This window comes from Pagrus pagrus (genome assembly GCF_965226575.1).
Source record: "Pagrus pagrus genome assembly, chromosome: 1".
Taxonomy (NCBI): Eukaryota; Metazoa; Chordata; class Actinopteri; order Spariformes; family Sparidae; genus Pagrus; species Pagrus pagrus.
In genome coordinates this window covers 30,446,029-30,467,432 of record NC_140185.1, presented here as the reverse complement: position 1 = coordinate 30,467,432, position 21,404 = coordinate 30,446,029, and the positions used below count along the sequence as shown (strand labels likewise).

General features: G+C 39.9%; 3 protein-coding genes across 5 annotated transcripts; 2 read left to right on the top strand and 1 right to left on the bottom strand.

The window, feature by feature from the left end:
• Window positions 1-1,383: 1,383 nt before the first annotated feature.
• On the top strand, window positions 1,384-2,429 carry nmbb (neuromedin Bb). The gene is made up of 3 exons (XM_084350113.1): window positions 1,384-1,623; window positions 1,853-2,040; window positions 2,137-2,429. Exons 1-3 carry the CDS (start codon window positions 1,458-1,460, stop codon window positions 2,188-2,190), a joined length of 408 nt encoding a protein of 135 aa, XP_084206239.1. The 5' UTR covers window positions 1,384-1,457; the 3' UTR covers window positions 2,191-2,429.
• Window positions 2,430-7,294: 4,865 nt separating this feature from the next.
• Window positions 7,295-13,064, top strand: LOC311257656 (tetraspanin-3-like). The gene is made up of 7 exons (XM_084353431.1): window positions 7,295-7,474; window positions 9,655-9,846; window positions 10,076-10,150; window positions 10,336-10,437; window positions 10,632-10,784; window positions 10,949-11,032; window positions 11,883-13,064. Exons 1-7 carry the CDS (start codon window positions 7,412-7,414, stop codon window positions 11,973-11,975), a joined length of 762 nt encoding a protein of 253 aa, XP_084209557.1. The 5' UTR covers window positions 7,295-7,411; the 3' UTR covers window positions 11,976-13,064.
• Window positions 13,050-21,178, bottom strand: LOC311257647 (proline-serine-threonine phosphatase-interacting protein 1-like). Of its 3 annotated transcripts, XM_084353395.1 has the most exons (15): window positions 21,053-21,178; window positions 20,222-20,322; window positions 19,328-19,402; window positions 18,716-18,750; window positions 18,513-18,619; window positions 18,075-18,137; window positions 17,785-17,877; window positions 17,288-17,333; window positions 16,981-17,060; window positions 16,576-16,674; window positions 15,830-15,926; window positions 15,519-15,615; window positions 15,177-15,265; window positions 14,834-14,967; window positions 13,050-14,745 (listed from the first exon to the last, which is right to left on the bottom strand). In XM_084353395.1, the coding sequence occupies exons 1-15, from the start codon at window positions 21,083-21,085 to the stop codon at window positions 14,614-14,616; spliced, it is 1,281 nt and encodes a 426-aa protein (XP_084209521.1). In that variant the 5' UTR covers window positions 21,086-21,178; the 3' UTR covers window positions 13,050-14,613. The 3 variants fall into 3 exon arrangements, with proteins under 3 accessions (XP_084209521.1, XP_084209519.1, XP_084209520.1); XM_084353393.1 differs by having other exon boundaries at window positions 18,513-18,750; XM_084353394.1 differs by having other exon boundaries at window positions 17,815-17,877; window positions 18,513-18,750.
• Between the last annotated feature and the right edge of the window lie 226 nt (window positions 21,179-21,404).

The window sequence follows — 21,404 nt, the reverse complement described above, 5'->3', positions numbered from 1 at the left end:
AACTGTATTAACGTACTCGAACTAAAATTGAACGTGTATGGCTTCCATCTTCATTAGACCTCAGAGACCTTGACCATGATGCCTGTTAGGTTAGGCTTTATTTATTTATTTATTTATTTTTTTTACCTCTGATAGTTTCTACAGTTTATCACAAAAACAATGTGGTTCAGTGGTCACAATTAGATTAAAAAAAATCTCATGCAGACATGGAAACTGATCAACTTCCTTTGATGAAGTGTCAGTTGTTGAATGAGTATTAACTTCTACATGGCGAGGCCCAGAGGGAACAAAGCAGCAGCAGGTACTGTGGTGTAATTGTGGCCCCTTGATCAATGAGTCAGTTATTTTGAGCCTGAGATTTGAAATATCCGTCACATCTTTGAGCGGAAACTGCAGTGTTGCACAAAAGCACGTCTGTCCCAGTTCATCTAATCTGTGAACTTAGTGTGATGCCTTGATGGTCAGACGCTCCTCTAATGAGACTGACATTCAGCTGTGCAGAAATCGCAACTATTGTGAGAGTGTGTGAATGCCAAAGGTTATTAAAAGAGCACGATGCAAGCCGCAGCCCTTCGACTAAACTTGCAACTTTAGCACCCTGAAGTGACAAAGAGGCAGTCTGTCTTATCAGCTCTAAATTAGCAGAGAGAATCAGCAGGTTCTCCTGTCCTCAGAGGACTGATGGTGATCACAGCAGCATGCTGCAACTGGCCAAATGTCATGTTGCTCATTGTAAGGGGGCCAGACTGGCCCTGAGAGGGGGAGGGAGGGTGGAGGGACCTGGGCAGGAAATTACTATATGTGTTGCCCGAGAAGGAACATTAACAAACACCTATGCCATTTTGATCTGGTCACACAATTTACACCATTTACACCTTACATCAGTTCACAACCTCAAGGGAATTGCCATTTATGGAGCTTTTAATAATGGCTATAATATACTGCATGCTGTAGAATATGAGATATGATTGGCTTAGAATAAACAGTAGAAAATGAATGTGTTTGAGGGATTTTCTTCTCAATAAAAAAGGGGGCACCTGCAGTGTACCCATCCTCAAAAACTTCTGAATATCTTTTAAATCTTTACAGGGGCAAATAAAACCAACCCTTAATTCACCAGCCTCCACTGAACATTAGCGCACTGATATATTGTTGCTCATCAGCTGAGTGGGAAGACTGTTTTTTTTTCTTTTCAGAAAACATTCGCATTTGCCCTGAGTCAAAGATGAATCGTGTGGTGCGTAAAAGACGCACAGCCAGAGGCGCGGTCCAACCAAACCCTCGTCAGTGACCGAGTATGCAGCTGGCTGAATAAAACGCACACGCAACACAAACAGAGCCCACCCCGCTCAGGAGAGCCTATAAAAGCTGGAGCAAAGCGTCTGAGCAACCCACGACCAACATCAGACACTTGGAACATTTGCGCCCTGGAGGACAGCTCGCCACTCCGCACTGAGATGAGAGGGTTCACGCTGAATAATGTTTGCCAGTGTGGCTTATTTACTTCTCTCGTCTTCTTTTCTTTCATGTCTTTTACCACCGCAGTCAGTTTCGACCTGACTGAGCTTAGGAATAAAGTTGCAAAAATTAAAGTGAATCCAAGAGGCAACCTTTGGGCTACAGGTAAGAATCTTCATCTGATCTAAAAACCTTTGAACCAGTCGTGTTTGCATTGGATAAAATCTAATTAATTTGATTTAATTTAATATATTTTCTACGTTTATTAATTTATTTTTTACATGATCACATTTTCTGCCTCCAAACGATGTCTAATTTGTTGCGCTCCTAAAAGGTTTTTCCTCTACTTCTGGTTCATATTAACGGGCCTTTTTTTCCCTCTTTCATCCGACAGGACACTTCATGGGCAAGAAGAGCGTGATGGACCCCCCTCTGCTGCCTTCAGCCGAGGGACAGGGCGGTGATGCGCTGGAAGTCACCCTACCTGCGGAGCAGAGCGCTCTCGGGGAGCTTTTCCAAGAGTTCCTGCGGGTGGCGTTGCAAGCGCAGGTGGACACACAAGAGAGCCGCTCGAAAAATCAGGTGAGCTGACTTTACCAAACCTTTTTCTTTTTTTTACACACAGAAGTGACTGGAGTGATGGTTCTGTATTGTGACATTATGGGCTCTCTGTTTCAGGAGGCGGACTTGTTGATGAAGATTTTAGAAAGCTACATCCAGAGCCGAAAGTGATGAACGCCTGCATTTACACGGATCCGAGCTTATCTGACCTCAAGGGTTTAAATAAATAAATAAATTAGTCTACAGTCTCCTGCTCATGATGATTGTAATTTACTGTAACTGTCATATAGCCTACAGCTCATGTGCCATCTGCAATACACGTAAATGTCTTATTAATTTGTTTTAATGATGATATTTCACACTGTCTTGTCGTTTAAAGTTATTTATATTGAATAAAATAATTATTTGCACTGCTGTGACTTTGGTCGATAAATTATGACATATTGCAGATCACAGTTTGATTTACTGAGATCATGTCTCAATTAACATCAGCATGGGGAAGCAGTCACTTGACAAACACCTCTGGGCTTCTTCTGTTTGTTTCTGAAATGTGTGTTCATGATTATGGAGAACACAGAAAAGACTTTATTGAAAAATGCAAGGTCTAAAACCGCTTTAGGTTGAAAAATAGTCAGAGAATAGTTTCTATAATTATAGCTTTATGCTGGTTGAGGCTTTACAATGTGAAAACTTTCATCTGGAGTTTGCCCCCTTCTGTGTTTCCTCCACAGGGGTCTGGTTCATGTGACCTTCACAGCCCTTATTTATAGGCCCGACATAAACAACTGATTTGTCAGCATGAGTGAGATTTCTTTTCGCTTTGGTGCCAAAGGGCGTTTTCCAAAATAACACTTACATAAAAACAAATGTAGGCAGCTTATATAAATCACATTTTCCAGTTTTTTCTGAATATTTCTACATGAAGTCGATATTACCTTTTGTACTCTTCCTGTCCTTTGCATACAGGGATGATCTGTTCTTTTCGATCAATAGTGGTGAAGTGAAGTGAGATGGCCCATTCTGTTTGCCTTGGGCTAGTCTTTTGTAGGTTATATGTGTTGTCTATTTCAATAACCCTCCCACAATGCCTTGTCTGTCGTTTTAACGCCATGTTCAAGGTGGGGAACATGCTCCCTGTCCAAGGTGGTGGGTGGAAACATACAGACTATAATCCAGAGGGAGATGAAAGTTGTGTTAGTCTGGATATCTTGTGGCCTAAAACGTGACTCAGAATAAAGAAGACACACAGTACTCTGAGCTTTAGTGTAGTTTAAAACAACAATAATGGAATAATCTGGCCCCCCTCAGGAAGCTCTATTGAAACTTCATGGTCATTTTTGGGGGCTGTAGTTCGTGCTGAACTGTATTTCATTGTATTAGGTGTTTCTAATAATTTGTCTACCTTTATTATTATGAATTGGGTCAACAAAGTCACACAAAAAGACATTTATGTTGATAACTTCACACTGTTGCATCGTCTAATTTTACTAACGTATATATAAACTACATTTGCTCTTGATAAAATTACAACACACACACAAAAAAGATCCAATCAGAGTTTTTCAGCTGGGTCAGCGGGAGGACAATAATCTTTTTTGGTCCATAAATACATGTACTTTTATTTTGCCAAACAACAGCCTTGAGATACTGGAACTTTCAGGTGCAGAACATTGTACACAAGTAGGTTACTAGGCCGGAAAATTGGGTATGATTTGTAAAATAAGCCAGCTCAAAAGGTTACATTTAAGTCCCTAAAGAACAGCCTTCAAGTGTGCATTCAGAAAGTTTGATGAGGAGTGTGTACTTTAAAAAACATATCACTGTGTTACTTTTGGTTAAAAGTACAAACTGTTCCTGGGTCTGTGCAGCGAAAACTGTTTTTATGAGCTAAAATTCAGGACATTGTAATTATGGATCAGCCATAGCTTATTTATTCTCTGATAGCACAGATACATGAGATATGACAGTGGGTATTTGAATGTTGACAAAAAAATCCTCTCCAAACACTGTCTTCTGTTAATTAATCTGAAATGTCAGGCAACTGTGTGTTAATCTGTTGCACAGTGCAGCTCAATGTGTTGATACTATAGTTATTAATGTTTGTGTGTGTGTGCGTGAGAGAGAGAGAGAATATGACCGTCCTCTCATGAATTAAAACTGCAGATCCAAACATGTTGCAGAGTGTTAACTGATGAGAAGGTGATGTCTCCACACAATTTGAGCGTGCACAGACCTCCCCTGTCGTAAGCAATATCCTCCATTCTGTGGGAATGAGAGCTCAGATTTAGCACCTCTGCGCCCTCTGCTTACTTTGAACGTTTGCTCATATAAATGCTTCAGTCCTTTATATGTTCAGATTAATCTAGTAATCCCTCGTTCTGTCAGCCTACATAAGTGAACAGCTCCGAGTCTCTGAATTCACAGGAGACTCGATGCTTGCCAAAGAGGAGATCATTATAAATTTAAATTCTCCAGGATGAGGAAATGTTTTTCCTGCACACTTATGATTTTCTTAATTCTTTTTTGTTCTTTTTTTGTTGGTTGAAGTGAATCTCCAGTCAAAAAATGTTATAATTTATTTCCCTCAAAGTAAATCTCCATCAATTTGACCAAATGAGAGGAAGCTGGTATCAGTCAGAGAAAGACTTTAATCTTTGAGGCAGCTGAGGTTTATCTAAAAATGAAGCCTTTAATATTTTGTTTTTAAATTTGAATTAGAAATTAGTTCTATTTATAGATGGACACTAAACTCTCTGTTATGATGTGACTGAAAATAATTCAAACAAATCCCCCATATGGGTTGTGTATGGTAGTGATGGATCAGTAATGTCTCTATTAACTCATGTTTTGAAACATGATTTACAGTTTATTTGTTTCCGTGAGGGTGTTTCTAGGTCAGTTTTGTCTTTTGCTAATTAAAGCTTTTGGTTGTAAATGTGTTTTACAAGCCATTTGCATTTTAATTGAACATTTTAATTTGAACAAACACAACAGACAGCAGGACATCACACTCAATTTGCTTTTTTGTTACCACATTGAACTGGAAATTTGAACTCACTTGTATGAAAATAAATGTCATGTTTTCATGTGACGTGGATGAGAGGAGCAAAATGTGTAAACTCAACAAAGCCCTTTTTGCTTTGTTCTGCAAGTAAAACCACATTCTGGACTTAACTCATGTAATTCACCACAATATTTAACAACCAGCTGTCACGTTTGATAGCGTATGGTGCAGAAATATGTGATTTTTCAAGGCTATGAACACACTTTAACAGTGTCGAAACATGTGACCTAAAGCCGTGTGCACATGTTTATGCCTCTGGGACTATATCTTGTCTTCATCACCCTTTCTTTGTTATATATTGCTTTGCTTTAATAATGAGTCAATTTATAGCCAACAGGTATCCCTGGTGCATAATTCACAGTGTAAATGTATGTTGTGTCAACACTAGTAGCCTTGGCGTCCTCTTGCATTTGTATACGGTTTTCACTCTTGCTCAGTCTGATCACCAAAAGCTGACATAGACAAATGTGTCGGGCTTTAACCCAATAAAAACAAGGCTTTAAGGCACTAATTTTCAATTGAGCGATAAATCCTGCTCTGATAGGAGATAAACAGGTCTCACGGGTTTAAATAAAGACATATGGGCATATCACATGTGTCTTACATTCAGTTTTGCCAAGAAACTGTGTGAATATTATTCATTTATTCAAACCTGTAAGTGAACATCTAAAAAATGTATGTAGTCAGCTTGAGGATTACAGTCTGGTTGTAGGGTGTTTTTACCAACTGCCTCTTCCTCTCACACATTTGATGCCAGTGTAAAACTAGCAATGCTACGCTGCCACCCTCTGGCATAAAAACCCATACCACACATAAGCACAGCTCAGTGCTGATGCAGCCTGTCAGTGTTTTTTTTTAACAGGCTTACATTATGTGTTCAAAAGACGGGTGCTGCGAATGCAGAAAACGATAAAAGCCTGAAACAACCCAGTCAAGCAGCATCACCACAAGCTGTGCACTCGTACTCAGGATGTCAGAGCTGAACTATTGAAGGTCTACTGCCTACTGACACTCAATGTTTGTGACAGCACTGGATGTACTTAAGTACATTTGGTGTCTGCTTGACATTTTACATCCCGCTCTGTCTAACACGTTTAAATTCATTCTGTGGTGTACAAGTAAAACTAAAAAAAAACTAAATATTAAAGTGTAACTCCACCAATTTTACACATTAAAGTGTGTTTACTGGTCTTGTGGAGTATAACTGCATATGTGAAAAAAAGTAGTATAAAGCCCTTTGTGGCTCCTGAGGAAGTGGCATGTAATCTGATTAATTGCCTCGAGTGATGTCACTGAGTTGCTGAATTGTGGGTATTGTATTGTGGGTAATGTAGGCAACAGGTTTTGAAGAGCAATCCACTAGTTTTGCTCTGATCTTAGAGTCTCATTCCCAACTTGGCGAACACTGACGCTTCGGGTTTCCCAACTTCTCAAATACTGACGCATATATATATATATATATATATATATATATGTAATAGGGATGCTGGCCGACCCGTCCTACAATCCCAAAGCGTCGGTATTTGACAAGTTGGGAATGAGACTCAAAAATCGACTTTTCGTACAGATGACCTTTAAATAAAAATGATCAAAATCAATACAGCAGAAGCGGCAAGGTACGGATGTTTTTCATGTATATGTGCTATGAAGGTTTACTGTATTTATGTATCTGTGTGTGGAGGCTCTGTAGAGACTGTGGCAACGCATTTTTGTGTAAAAGGATATTAAACAATCTATCTATCTATCTATCTATCTATCTATCTATATTGTTTTTTTACTTTATAATATCAAAAGAGCAATGTAAAACTCACATTGGACATTTACATTTCTTCAAAATCAAAATCACACTGCCTGTATACATTATGTTTAATGACATAGAAGCAATCCAAACATATCTGTGTAAGAAGGCTAAATAATGGTAGATATATGAGGAGGAGAAAAAAAATCAAACATCAAGGGAACAGCATAAATTATATTTTGTCACTGTCTGTTATTTGGTCAAGTGCATTTAAGTGCAACATGTGCTGCGGTGCGTCTCTGTGCACAGTATTTTGTCACGGTTTTATGTAACGTACTGATGCTGCAGGGCTCAGCGCTCAAACGCCCTCCATCACAGTTTGTTTTGAATGGTGACGTCATCGGAGCACGTGACAGCCGTTTTATTTTTTTTTTTGCGGTGATTTGATTGGTCGAGCCCAGAAGAATCCGCACAGTGGGGGCAGGACCACCGAAGCCATTTTATTATTTTAACAGCAAAAGGTGCAGGTGCATCAGTATTTTTTTTTTAATAATAATAGTCGCAGTTTTCACTTTAGACGTCACGACACCATGGGGCAGTGTGGAATTACGTCCTCCAAAACCGTCCTGGTTTTTCTCAATCTCATATTTTGGGTAAGAAAACGGATGAAGGATGTTTGAACAATGTGCAGCATCCCAGTGAGGGCCAGGGGATGGAGAGCGTTAGCAAGCTAGCAAACTGCGCCAGAGATGCGCTGCAGTCTGCGGTCTCGGCGACGCTGTTTTTTTTTTTAAGCCTTAATATTCACGGACATTGAGTCGCTTTTGTTTTCACTGTAAGGGGATGCTCATTGGGGAAACAATAACGAGAGGGGAGCTAGCTGGAGTGTGTCGGTAGCTGCCGCCCACAAGTTGTAGCTATGACGTTATGCAGCAGCTGCCAGGTCCTGAAGCTGCTGCTGCTGCTGCTGCTGAGTGAAGCTGCAGTGCTGCTTGAGCTGGATTGTGTCGTGAATTCAACAGACTAGCAGAGTTGGATTAAGATAAACACGTATTGAGTATGAACAGAGCTGTGAATAGTTGAGCATAAAGGAGAACATCTATCTCCAGGATGGAGAAGACGTGGCCCTGATCACACTGCACCAGTCTTTGTTATTCTTTAGCTGGAGCTAAATTAGCATATTTGTTAATGTGTGATATTTAGCATAGACTAACCAAAATATAGTTAGTAATCTCTTGCATTTATACTGTTTCTGTCATCTTAAATGCAGATTTTTATTTGCTTGACTGTAGTTGCATACATTATTGACAATATAAGGCAATGCAAGTTTATCTGTATAGCACAATTCAGACACAAGGCAACTCAGGGGCATACAAATTACATTAAAAGACAGTGGAAATTGCATTTAAAATACATTAAAACAAGTCATGATATAGGAAAATAAGCTGAAATAGAATAGGTTTAAAAGAGACATGAACAAAAAGGTTTTTCAGCCTTGATTTAAAAGAGGTGAGAGTTTGAGCAGACCTGCACTTTTCTTGGAGTTTGTTCCAGATATGTAGGACATAATAACTGAATGCTGTTTCTCCATGTTTAGTTTTGACTCTAGGGACTGAAAGCAGACCTGTACCTGACGACCTCAAAGGTCTTGATGGTTCATAGACAGCAGGATTTTGAAATCTATTCTTTGACAGGAAGCCAGTGTAAAGATCTAAGAACTGGAGTGATGTGATCTACTTTTTTTGGTTCTTGTTGAAAGGTGTGCAAAAGTGTGCAGCAAGTATAATAATTTTCAATCCTACACAACACCACAGTGTACACTGATCAGGCAGAATATTAAAAGGACTAACCGGTGAAGTGATGAACATTGATCATCTTGTTACAATGCAATGTTCTGCTGTGAAACTTTAGGTTCTGGCATCCATGTGGATGCTACTTAGGGCTGCACGATATGGTCAGAAAGTGTTTTTGTGATTATCTTGATAGATATTGCGATAACGATATAATTCAATTTGACAGCACAGTTTTCATTGTCACTGAAAAACTAGTAAATTCATGATGATGTGGCATTTCTCCTGGTCCCTGCCACACAAATATGTTTTATTACATCTGGAGAACAAGCTTTGTAGGCCAGAGCATCTCTGCAGCACCACAACATTTCATTAAAACACTGTTTTGTGACTCATTTTACCTTTATGAAATAATTGCAGTTCTTGATAATGCACTTAAGTCATATTGCGATTTCGATATTTTGCGATTAAGTCTGCAGCCCTAGCGCTACTTGACATACACCACCCACCCCAACACTGTTGCAGATCCGGTACAGTTGTAATGGCAACAGCACACCCGATGGCTGTGGCCCTCTGGGCAGGACAGTGTGCCCTGCCTCTTAGCAAAAACTGCTCAGGAGTGGCCTGAAGAAAGTGACAGGCCCGACAGGACTTAAAGGATTCACTGCCAATGCCCTGGAGCCAGACACCACAGGACACCCCCAAAATCCCTGTGTCAGTGTCTCGATGAGTCAGAGCCAAGTCCAATCAATGGTTGGGCCTCAAGTGGGTCTGCAGTGGCATCCCCATGAATGCCAGGACCCCGTGTTTCCCAGCAGAACATTGCATTGTCCTGAAATGATCACTGTTATTCACTTCACGTTTCAGTGGTTTTAAAGTTGTGTCTGATCGGTGTATGTTTGATGCACACCCCTTAATGCACATACAACATAGAAAATTAAAAAAGAATGTACATTATAATATTTATTTAGCAACTGAATGAAATTATCATGATGAAGAAAACAGATAATAAAAATAGGCGCTCTCTCTGTTTCCCTCTGCAGGCTGCTGCTGGAATTTTATGCTACATTGGAGCCTATGTGTTCATCACATACGACGACTATGACCACTTCTTTGAGGACGTGTACACTTTGATCCCTGCTATCATCATAATAGCAGTCGGGACTCTTCTCTTCATCATTGGCTTGATCGGCTGCTGTGCAACAATACGTGAAAGCTCCTGTGGTCTTGCAACCGTGAGTACATTTTACTTGCACCTTTAAAATCAACTGAACGCAGAGGCAGAACATACATGCAACAGTTTATGTTAGATTATTTTACACTGCTAATGATTCGCAGTGCCATTAAAGGAACATTTCACCCAAATTGAATTTGGTTTTGTGTCGTTCTTGTGCTCCTATCTTTTTTTTTCTCACTCACCTTACTAATGAGCCTCTGAACAATGTGTCTTTGTTGTCATTTCAGTTTGCTGCCATCCTCCTACTGGTGTTTGTAACAGAGTGTGTGGTGGTGGTGCTTGGCTACATATACAGGGCAAAGGTAAACACTTTTCTTCATCTTATCTCATATTTACAAACTCTTTAGGGCAAGAATGTTACCTAAGGGCCTACATTCTGAATTAGTTTTTATAATAATGTGAGAAACTGTTCCTTAGAGATGAAATATAATAACAAAGCGCAATTGCTGAACAGGAACCGTAACAGCTGCTTGTGTTTGTGCTTCAGGTAGAAGATGAAGTGAATCACTCCATCCAGAAGGTTTACAACGAATACAACGGCACCAACACTGATGCTCCCAGCCGCGCTATTGACTATGTGCAGAGGCAGGTGAGGAGAAAAATCTGTTGTGTTAACTATTTTCTTTTTTTCTTTTAAAATTCAAGTTTAAACTGACACTAAATTGTCTCTTTCGTGCCTATGTTGTTTTGATGGATGGATATTTTAGGTTGTGAAGCAAATTACACTTATAACTCCAGCCCCTGCAGATTTTCCCTCACCAGTCTTCTCTCTTCTTCTGTTAGCTTCACTGTTGCGGCATTCACAACTACTCTGACTGGAGAAACACTCGCTGGTTTAAAGAGTCCAAGAACAACAGCGTCCCAGTCAGCTGCTGTCAGCCCAGCATCACTAACTGTACCGGCACTCTCACTCGACCAGGAGATCTCTACCAAGAGGTACGGACAGGATGCTCAAGCAAAGTGGCATTTCAGATAAAACCACAGAACAAAGTTTGAGTTATGGATGAAAATATTGTTTTGTCCATGGCACATCATTACCTGTGTTTTTGTTTATGAAGAAATGTCGTGAAACTTTAAATATCATGTATTTTCTGTCTTAGGGTTGTGAAGCTCTTGTTGTGAAGAAGTTAAAGGAGATCATGATGTACGTCATATGGGCTGCTCTCACTTTTGCATCTATACAGGTAAGGACAAGGATTGTCACCTGTCCATCAGTGCAAGCAACATGAGTGTTCAGACAGGTTTTAAACAAATGCCCAATTAAGCATCCTACTGTAGCCACAAATGTAAAAAAACTCAAATTATGTGTTGTAGATGTTTATTAGATTTGCAGAGATATTTCCTGGTTCATCATAAGTGGTTTAAACATTACAGCTGAGCTTTTGACTTGTATAAATCTGTCTGTTTCTCAAGTACGCTGCATTTTATACTGCAAAATATCGTTTTCTATCCTTGATATAATCAAAATCAAGGATTGTATCTTGAGTTGGAAAGGTGACAGTAATTCTAAATCAAAGAATCAGCCTCTGTGAGTGGTTAACACTGAGGTTACTTCATTCACAGCAAACAGCTACCTCACTGCAAAAAAACACATTAAAGACTTCCATTACATAACTATATTTAAATCAAGTAAAAGCATGGGCATTGGGAGCATGATCAAAGCTACAGTAATCTCTGTCAGCACAAACCGAGCTGACAGAAGCTCTGACCTAATTGTGTCAAAGGATTGCTACTGTGTCGAACAGCTCAGCATGGTAGCTGTTTACCAGGAAACCCCTGCTCCCAAAGCAGTGACAAAGACAGCATGGCCAATCACTTGATGTTAAATTCAAACACACTCATTAAAATACACCATGCATCTTATGTGTGAAAAGATGACGCATCATTTGCTTATAAAGTGTGATTTCCTATAGTTTTAGAGTTATATTTAGTTAGTTGTTGCTTTTTACTCACACTTACATTATTTTCCTGCCAAGTTTACTGAAGACTGTAAGGACTCGAGTTTATTTTGTTCCCTTTGCTGTCCGCCTGCAGATGCTGGGCATGCTCTGTGCCTGCGTGGTGCTGTGCAGGAGGAGTCACGACCCAGCGTACGAGCTGCTGGTCACAACCAACAGCTATGCATGAAGGACGCAGCCAGCCAAACCAAGCACTCAGAAAATCAAAAAAGGAGCGTCACCGGACATGTCCACAGTAGATTTCAGCTGTAGTTATATAAGCTCAAGCACACCTTGCACAATTCATGATAAAGTAGCGAACACTGAAGACGTGGTTTGGGTGGGCGGGGGCTTCAAGGGGAAACCAGTTATTTATCGACATGCTTTGTAAGTTACTGTTACTTTAAATGTTTTTTTTCTTACCAATACTGAAATATTTACAGAAGCCAAAGTTGTATATGGCTATTTGACATTATTGATGTTGATGCAGATCTTTTTTCCTTTTAATTGTGGCTTCTTAAAATTTGGGCTCATCCCCAGTGAGGATGATGTGAGGTACTCTGGAGCATAGTATGTGTGACTTTATGCTTGGGAGCGTGTGGAATGTATTTCCTTGTGTGCTAGTTTGCACTACGACTGGAGCTCTGGAGATATTTCTTGGTTGTTAAAACGGAAAACCTATGCTAAAAACAACACGTACACTATTCCCAGAACCTGGTTTGACCAGACTTTGTGAAAATGAAAAAAAACTTTCTACCATAGACAGAACAAGTTCAGTATTTTTATCTCAGTCGTTACATTTTAGTTTGTTGAGCAGCTATGTGTTTGGTCTCTCAAAGAGCCATGTTTGGTGGAAAGAGTTCTTCATATTCACAAATATTCAGGTTGTGAATAATGTACACTGTTTTGGTGTGGATGTTCCCTGAATCAGGCTTCAGTATTGAGGCATTGCCAATATATAAATTGTGAATGAACCTTTTAGTCTCCAGTTGCTGTTAGTAGGATTATTATCAGTGTTACCTGAAGACCTGTGTATGTGTAGATTCAGTTTGTTACAGTTAGAGAATCCCTTCTGTTTACTTTGTTAGTTATGAACCTGCTATAAGTATCATGACACATTATTTTCTACATTTTTGTGAAATTGTGCACCGTTTTAATATTTTTGAGCTGTTAAGTTGATCCTTAGTTATTTAGCTAGTGCCACTACACACAAATATGACAAACATCGTGTATACACTTGAGAACAGACAGGAGACCAATAAACTAATTTTAACTTGAATGTTTAATTTCATCCACATGGTTGTTTATTTATTTAAGTAAATATATTAGCAGGTCAACTATACATACAGAGGTAATTATTTCATACTTCATCAGATGCTGGAAAAAATGAATATAAACAAATACCGTTTGTGAAAATTGTTTCCTCAGTCATAGTAAGTTATCTTTTGTTATTGCTCTACATTAGCTGCTACCGCCATGCAGTAGCTGCGGATCTATCCACAAGGTCACACAAAATACATTATGTACAGAAGACATACTGAAATTACAGATCAATTTATAAACATGTAACCCTATATCATCTAGCTCTCACACACACAAAACAAAACAACAAAAACACAGTGAAATGAAAAACAGAACCTGAGAGAAAACCAAACCAGGCACTACCTCAACAAGCCACTTTTCCCAACTCGACTCTTGGATCTTCCTCTTGCACAGCTGCCCTATTGTTTGAGACACATAGTGTCTAATTTATTAAAATAATGAACAGCAACAGTCTAAAGAAATGTTGACACTCATGAGCTCTTGTAGAGCTGGGTGTTACTAACATCACGCACACTTCAAAGGGGAAAAAAGGGACTGTGTTACACTAATGTTAAAGTGTCTGTGTCTGTCTAACAGAGTCAGAATGGACGAAGACATAAGGCAGACATTTCTTTACCTACAACAGGTTGTTATTGTATATCTGGTATCCGATAACAATTGTGCATGTGGTATAGCTACAAGTCTGTCAGCGCACTCCAGTCCCTTTTTTCCCCTGGAAGTTTCTGTCCTTGAACTGAGAAGAGCCTAATTGAGGTTAACTTTTCTGGAAAATATGCAGAGTACCCTGTTTCAATCATACACTCTTCACTTTATTTAATGGTGACTCCTAATTTATCAATCAAACCCAGTGCTAAAGTCATTTTGTTATAAATTGGAGATAAATCCATGTATCAGTTATTTATTTGATGACCACAGCTCAGATTGTTGATAAAGAAAAGTTTGGTTACTGCCACCATGCAGAGCTTAGCTTGCACTTGTACAATTCTTGTTTCACTCACGTTGAAAATATGACATTGACTAAACAGTCTATCAAATTCACAACACCAGATGATTTATAGTTCTCCAATGCACATGTATAATCCCAGCTGTACAACACATGAGGTAGCAGCGTTACAATGCAACATCTTTTCGGGACTAATAAATCATTTATAAATAATAACCTCACTGATCGATTAAGAAATCTTTCTGGAAAGCTTTGCTGTGTAAGTAATTACTGTAAAAGGGTATCTGATGATCATGTTCAAAACTTCTGTAAAAGCAAAGCTCAAATAACTTATGGCCTACTCAAGCATGCAACATTTTCAATTCAGGTTCAGAGACCCATGTACAGCCTGATAAAAGGTGTGTGTACGTGTGGTTGAAGAGGCTTATGCAAGTTTCACACAGGATGCATACACGCTTCTATTTTTAGCACATGCACATACATTTGCTTCTGACGATAGTGTGTGTTGTGGTTTGTCTGCGTGTATCCGAATGTATTTTCCTGATTGCGTGTGTGTGTGTGTTCAGATTTGGCCCAAAAAGTTTCCCGGCACCAATCCAGTCAGCCCGTTCCTCTCCACCGTCCACCAGCCATCTTCTCCTCGCACCAAAACTCGGACCATGTCCCCTCTGATGACGGACAGTTCATCCAATTCCTGACCAGTCAATATGAATAAGACAATTGTTAGGTGACACTAACCTGCTTTTTTTTTACACAGTAGATAATGCATTTTTAGTCATTACCTGTGCAGAGTAATCATAAAGTACAGCAAAGATTTCTTCATGAGATGAAACTGTGGTCAGTGGTGCTTCATACTGGAGGCCTGGTAGGGGTGCATATCCTCCATCTGAATCCTCAGCTGAAGTCAGAGTGATAGCTGGCAGGTACAAATGCAAAATGTTATATTGTTATTTAATTTATATAACCGTACGATTGGTTGCTAAAAGGCCATATATAATTTTAAATATGTGAGTCCATTTTTAAATGAAAAAAGATCCACTAAGAGCACAAAGAGGCTGAAGCGTTAATTACACCCCACCATACTTTAAGTGTAAGAGAGAGCGACAGAGTGAATGCAGTACTTACAACCGTCAGGAGATGTCAGTGCTGATTGGGAGTTGTGAAGACTGTCCACATTGAGGGTCATCGAACTTGCAAGAAGAGGATCACAGCACCTGAGGGATCCAGGTAAGGAGAATTTTTTTTTTACACAGTGTCTTCCAGAAATATTCCGATCAACAAAAAAAGGGACTAAAGCTGGACATGTTTCTTTCTGATGTGTTTTCTGGTTAAAAGAAGAAGAAGATACTGAAGGCAGATGAATCAGGAGGAGAGAGCAATTTCTTACTGCCACAGTAACCTGGCAGGTTGTACAGAAACATTGCCATCTACTCCTGATTCCTCCTCCAAAGGTGGATGGTGTCACACCTCCTCGTCGTGTCGTCTTCTCCTCCTGCGAAATGAGCTTGGCCATTGCTGTTCCCGGAAGTCTCCGCCTGGTAACAGCTCTCAAACAGTATGGGCTCTGTGGGGGGAAAAGGGAAGCTGCTCATTTGAGAAGTGAGATTAAGTGTTGCTTTCTGCCTGTGTGTCAACTGAGAGAGAAAGGTTAGTAGTTAAGTAGCACTCTAAGTCCGGTTCATTAGTAATTGCACTTTTTCCTCACTTCTCAAGTTTTCCTCAACTTCTCAACTTGACAAGCCTGTAAAACTTCATTACTATCCAGCATGACAGCTCACCTGGAGGCCTCGATCCCGTGCTTTTCGTCTCTATGAAATAGTTGTTGTCTGCTGCAATGTCACACTGTTCCAGCTGCTTCCTCACCTCCTCGTAAAGCTGATTTAAAAATAACAGGACAACAGTCAGAAAATGGGAGGCAATTCTTGTGAAATCAGAACTGTTCCTGTAAAACTCAAAAGGTCAAGTGTGCAAACATTTCTTTCGTGAGAGACTTTCACTTCAATTGCAGTTAGTCTTGCAAACAATAAATGGGGAAGTGAGGTAGGCTGTATGAAAGGTGCTTTGACTAAATCATCCACTGAATGACTGGCAAAGTTCTGATATGCAGTGTCTTCGCCTGCTTTCAAGAAAGACAACATATTTACAGCCATGCTTGTGGTCGGGATACGCAGCACTTTGCTACAGCTGTGGTTAGAGCTAAAGGCTAAGATGTTATGATATGATTGGTTCCTGGAAGACCATCATTTTAGGCTCCAAAATAAAATCAACCATTTTACAATGTTAAACATGCGTTTGAAAGGATAACTGCTTCCAAATGCATATTTTCCGGTCAAAGCTGTGACATTACGAAAAAACATGACTGGTCTGTTTCATTGATGACCCAGATAGTGCCCTAACCAATTCACAGCTAAATTTCTGGTGCTTGTTTCTGGCGACAGGATTCAAACCAAGCGTTTGAGAGATTGGAGTGAGCTTGTGTTTGTGTCCATTCGAAACTATATAAATAAAGAGGAAGTGAGCTCACCTCATCATCTTTGACACACTGCATGGAGAAATGATTGCAGTGGTCCCAGAGAGCACACCTGAGCATGCTGATGCGATCTCCCTCCAGCTGCTGGAACACCTGAGAAACACGCGCATACCACTGGTTTCTATTGCATCTGCACAGACTTGATTCCTTTCTGTTACTCTGCACCGGCTGTATCATCTAAATGCATTGCAACAGCTGACATACTCATTATCATGTACACCGTGATTGTGGGTTTGATGTTAAATGATGATAAAATGCGTTGGTCAGCAGAAGGAAGGATGTTGTTAGAGGAATTCTACTTTTCACAGATTAAGGGGATGTGGTGTGAGGTTTAGTCTGTGAATAGAAATCATTGTTCTGGTTGTGGCAGTGTGAGGGAGCAGGGCAGGTCCACAGTACCTCACATGTGCTTTTGTGTGTTTCCTCCCAGTCCTGGCGAACACTTTCTAGCTGAACAGTGTTGGTGAAGTACAGCTTCTCTGTGTGTCATGGATGGTTATGGTTAGAAGTGACACACAGGAATTAACACATCTGAATTTGTTAAATACAAAAAATGTGCAGAGCTGACTATGTATAAAGAGTCCATAGATAATCAGTGGTTGATTTATTGAGAAATGTCAAATTTCTCCACACAAATGCATTAAAATCAATTGTATGCAGGTTAAAAATAGAAATTCAAGAGACGAAAGGTGATTCTGGGTCATACCTGCTTCATTGGCTGTCTGTCTGCAGTGCTTCGCCCTGTGACGAACCTGTGAAATAAATGTTGCACAGGAAACAAGATGTTCATGGCAATCGTGACAGGCTCTGAGCACAAACTGGTGGGACTTGAACACATTAAATCATCATCATTGTCACATCAGAAGAAACAAAATATGTTAGGCATGTTGGGAAGGTTACTTTCCTGAAAAAACAAAAAGTTTATTGGTGTCATTTGAGGGATTTGCCGAAGAGTACTTGAGATGACAGGCGCCAGGGCGGCACACGAACACTCTCAAATTCCTCCTTGCTAGGTGTTGCATCATTGCATCACTGTGCACAGCTGCAGAAAACTCACACCACTAATGTTGACCTGCTATCGGCTGGAAAAGTTCTGGTCAGGGTCTAAAAGAAATACCCTGAAAGTTTGTATCTAAATCCCTTTAAACCACAAACCAGCCTGGCATTACGTTTACAGTTTGGGAGCTTATTCAGTTATTGCACCTTGTCAGGGTTTTTCGATGTAACACTCGCCTTCTCAGCCCCCTGTTCTGCCTCGTCCGCCTCCCTGCATCTCAGCTCATAGCTCTTCTTCGACTGTCAGAAACAGAAACAGAAACCACAGAAACTACAGTGTTCCACCCAAAACAGGAAGAGCTGTGTAGCCCTTAACTGCTACTACCAATGATGTCCGTGTGCATTATGCCACCAAATCAATTTCTTTACGATAAGAAAAATGCTTCATGTGTGACGTCTTTGTTAAATGTAAAACACTTAATCGGGTGTTTTCCTACCTCCATGGTCTTCTTGTACAATGAAACCTTTTTCTTCTGGACTTTCTCCATGATGCTTTGAAACTATACAGGGAGACAGAAGGGTCAAAATTAACAGATTTCAAGCTAAAAATGTGAAAGTGAAGAACCATAATTACGTAAATGATCACAGGGTTGAGTCAACTTTTCTATAATTCAACATCTATGAAGAAGAAATTGAAAATGTAGAAATAGAAATTGTATTGTTCACAAATAGGAATGATTGCAGCGCTCTTGTATTGCATGACACTGATTTAACAGGCACACCTGTGCGCCTGTATGACACAAACAGGTGGAGAGGAATAATTTCTATGTGCCTCAAGTTAGAGCAAGCCATCAAATCTCACATTATGTCAGTCAAACTTCACCTCTGTTTGTGCACAATATGCCAGTTGTTAAGCAACACAAGTTGCCCAGTACCTTCTTCCTCTGCTCTTTCTGCCGCTCTCGGAATGTCTCAATCTTTTTCACCTCCTCTTTCAATTTATCAGACATTTGGATGTGAAAGTTCCCGATGTTCTCGATTTCTGCGGCCAAATGAACAGCAAAATGAATCATTGTACACTTTGTAATAAGAAATATAGCGGCAGATTTTAGCGCTTTGCTTGAACAGATGAACTTACGTGTTTTCAGTTGTTCCAAGGAGGCTCTCAAGGTGCTGAAAAAGACAATGCATATTTAATATTGGAGGCAATTTGGTGACCATCGGCATTTTTTGCCGGGCACAAACAGGCAGAAGATTAAAATAAACTTTGCTCAGCATCATGTGTTTCTTACTATTCATTTCTAAAAAAAAAACACAGTCACAAAGCTCAGTACAGCTCATCTGTCTGACTGCTGATGGTGACTAAGCAGCTACAACAGAGCAGTTTGGACAAAGAACCATCAAGATCACCCTCTCTGACATTTGCTGAAAAATGTGAGTCGTTATTTTTACCACAGAGCAGGAAACTGGCAAGAGATAATGACCTGTATACTGAAATACACACACACACACACACACACACACACACACACACACACACACACACACACACGGCCTCTCCCTTCTCTTTTTTTCTGCCACACAGAAACATAAATGTGTGTTTCCTCTAAAATCAATGTGACTCAGGGGCACTTGACTGATGTTTTAACCCTTTTTCAAACCAGAGGTTTTTTTTTTGACTCATATGTCATAACAAGTGTACAGTATGTGTTTACAGTCCATAATATTGACCTTGAATTTTTGCGTTTACCTGATCTCCACCTGTCCTCCAGCTTTGCGAGCAATAGTGACCAGTTCCTTCCCATACTTCTCCTCTGCCAGCGCCCTGTGCAGCAGGAACAGACGCCCACAGTTTGTCTTTCAGTGTTTAGTGGTAAAACTGAACTGTTGTGTCCAAACAAAAGACAGACAGAAGCGCCACTCTGTTTTGTCTTCACTTGCAGATAACATCACTAGCACCTTCCACCCAGTTACCGCTGAAGCTCACAGTAAGAAGCTACGCAGTTTCACATGAAGTCTGTCTTTTATATTTTGTTTTTTTTTTTTACGACGGGACTTCATCGTTTAGCAACAAGAACGTCGTTATTGTTTTATTGTGGTCATTGCTGATTGATTTGGTAGCGATAACATAATGATAAGATGTCCCTCATTGGCCTCACACATCTTTTGTTGTGGTAACATCTTTAAATCAAACTTACATAAAACTTGTATTCTTATTTACTATATTCTTGTACTCAGATAATAGACTACTAGCCAAGTGGTTATAGAGAACTGTGTAACTATAATTGTAGTGGTGTAAGATACTCAATGTTTCCCTCTGAAGTTTTGTTATTTATAAAGTATAAAGTAGCATTAAATACTACAAGTGAAGTCCAAATACTGCATGTCAAAATTGGTACTCGTGTAATTTTAACCTGTGTTGTCTCATGATAATCTCAAGGTGATACAGTGGTTTTGTCTTTCTGCTGTGAGCTGGTCATTGCTTGGAAAATCTAAATGTGCTAAATTTCTATTTGTCATATTTTGTCATGGCTTTAATTACACAACGATCACAAAACATAGGAACATGTGGTTCGAGGAACTTCCTAAATCCTCAAGTTAAATGATCAGTTTTGGTTTCAGTGAATCGCCGACATGATGCTACCTCATCTTTAAAAGCTCCTCCACGTCTTTGCACATTTGCCGTCCATCTCGTAACCTCTGGATCAGAGCGTCATACCCGGCGTGACAATTGAATTCAGACCCCTGTATTGAGACAACACAGAAGAAAACCTTAGATTAACACTGAAATGGCTCAACGACTATTGCAACACGTCCTTGAGTCAATCCTGGACTCACTATGTGGTAAAATTGCAGAAGTAGCACTGAGCAAAAAATAGTTTCTATGTGACATACCCAGTGCTTAATTCATCTGGCCCACAGCAGCGGAGCAGAACGTCAAATAAGGCAAAAGCGAAGAGCGCTAGTTCGACACATTACAGTTACTCTGACACAGAGGGAAGTCTTGTAGCACAGAGACAGTTTGTGGGATTTATCAACTGTACAACTCACCAGTTCCCTCAAACGATACGTGTCGATTTGAAAGTAACGTTTTTATTTTAACTCTGCACTGTATCATGCACGTACAATACTGTTGCTATTCACAGTTAACATTGTGTGACATCAATGTGGTGCACATGTGGGCTAATTATAAGACTCTAGATGACTGTCTTTCAAGTTCAAATATAGTGAACTGTATATATATACACCAGAGGCAGAAGTCTGTGTCACAAGCCAAGTGTCGGTTTGTTTTTCACATACTTTAGATTGTCTGTTTAACAAATCAGTTAGATTGTAGTTCACTTACCTTGTGAATTCAATATAAAAAAAAAACCTAAAGATAAATTGTTGCATGACAGTAAAGGTAGCAATGGTCTCTCAGTTTCTGACAAGGACAGTTTCAGCAAAAAGCACAAGACCACAAAAATAGACTTACCCAGAAAGCATCTTTAAACATCAAAGGTGTCATCTCAATTGTCACTTCCTTGGTGTGAACACGGTGCTGAACTTCTCTTGCAGGGTTTAAAACGCTCACCAACAATTCAAATAAAGTCGTTGAAGGTCAAGGGATACTGAGCCAACTGTGTTTGAAACCGTGAGGGGGCCAAGTGTCAGTGAGCGAGCTGGAATGAGGAAGCGCTTCTGTCCCATGATGTCACTGACCACACACCAGCTCAGCCCCATGTGCGAGACAGCATCTCTTTCACTATCATTTGACGGCCCGGAGTGAATGTGTAGTTTGTTGAACACATTAGCAGATTAGCAGATATATGTCTCTGTGTATGTTT

Excerpts from the sequence above, each read along its gene's own strand:
- nmbb (XM_084350113.1), top strand. The coding sequence starts at position 1,458 with ATGAGAGGGTTCACGCTGAATAATGTTTGCCAGTGTGGCTTATTTACT. Across the intron at positions 1,624-1,852 it reads AGGCAACCTTTGGGCTACAG|GACACTTCATGGGCAAGAAG; the intron begins GTAAGAATCTTC and ends TTCATCCGACAG. Across the intron at positions 2,041-2,136 it reads AGAGCCGCTCGAAAAATCAG|GAGGCGGACTTGTTGATGAA; the intron begins GTGAGCTGACTT and ends TCTCTGTTTCAG.
- LOC311257647 (XM_084353393.1), bottom strand. The coding sequence starts at position 21,085 with ATGACACCTTTGATGTTTAAAGATGCTTTCTGG. Across the intron at positions 15,616-15,829 it reads CACGGGATCGAGGCCTCCAG|AGCCCATACTGTTTGAGAGC; the intron begins GTGAGCTGTCAT and ends TTCCCCCCACAG. Across the intron at positions 14,746-14,833 it reads TTTATGATTACTCTGCACAG|GAATTGGATGAACTGTCCGT; the intron begins GTAATGACTAAA and ends TTGACTGGTCAG.
- LOC311257656 (XM_084353431.1), top strand. The coding sequence starts at position 7,412 with ATGGGGCAGTGTGGAATTACGTCCTCCAAAACCGTCCTGGTTTTTCTC. Across the intron at positions 9,847-10,075 it reads GCTCCTGTGGTCTTGCAACC|TTTGCTGCCATCCTCCTACT; the intron begins GTGAGTACATTT and ends TTGTCATTTCAG. Across the intron at positions 10,151-10,335 it reads GCTACATATACAGGGCAAAG|GTAGAAGATGAAGTGAATCA; the intron begins GTAAACACTTTT and ends TTTGTGCTTCAG.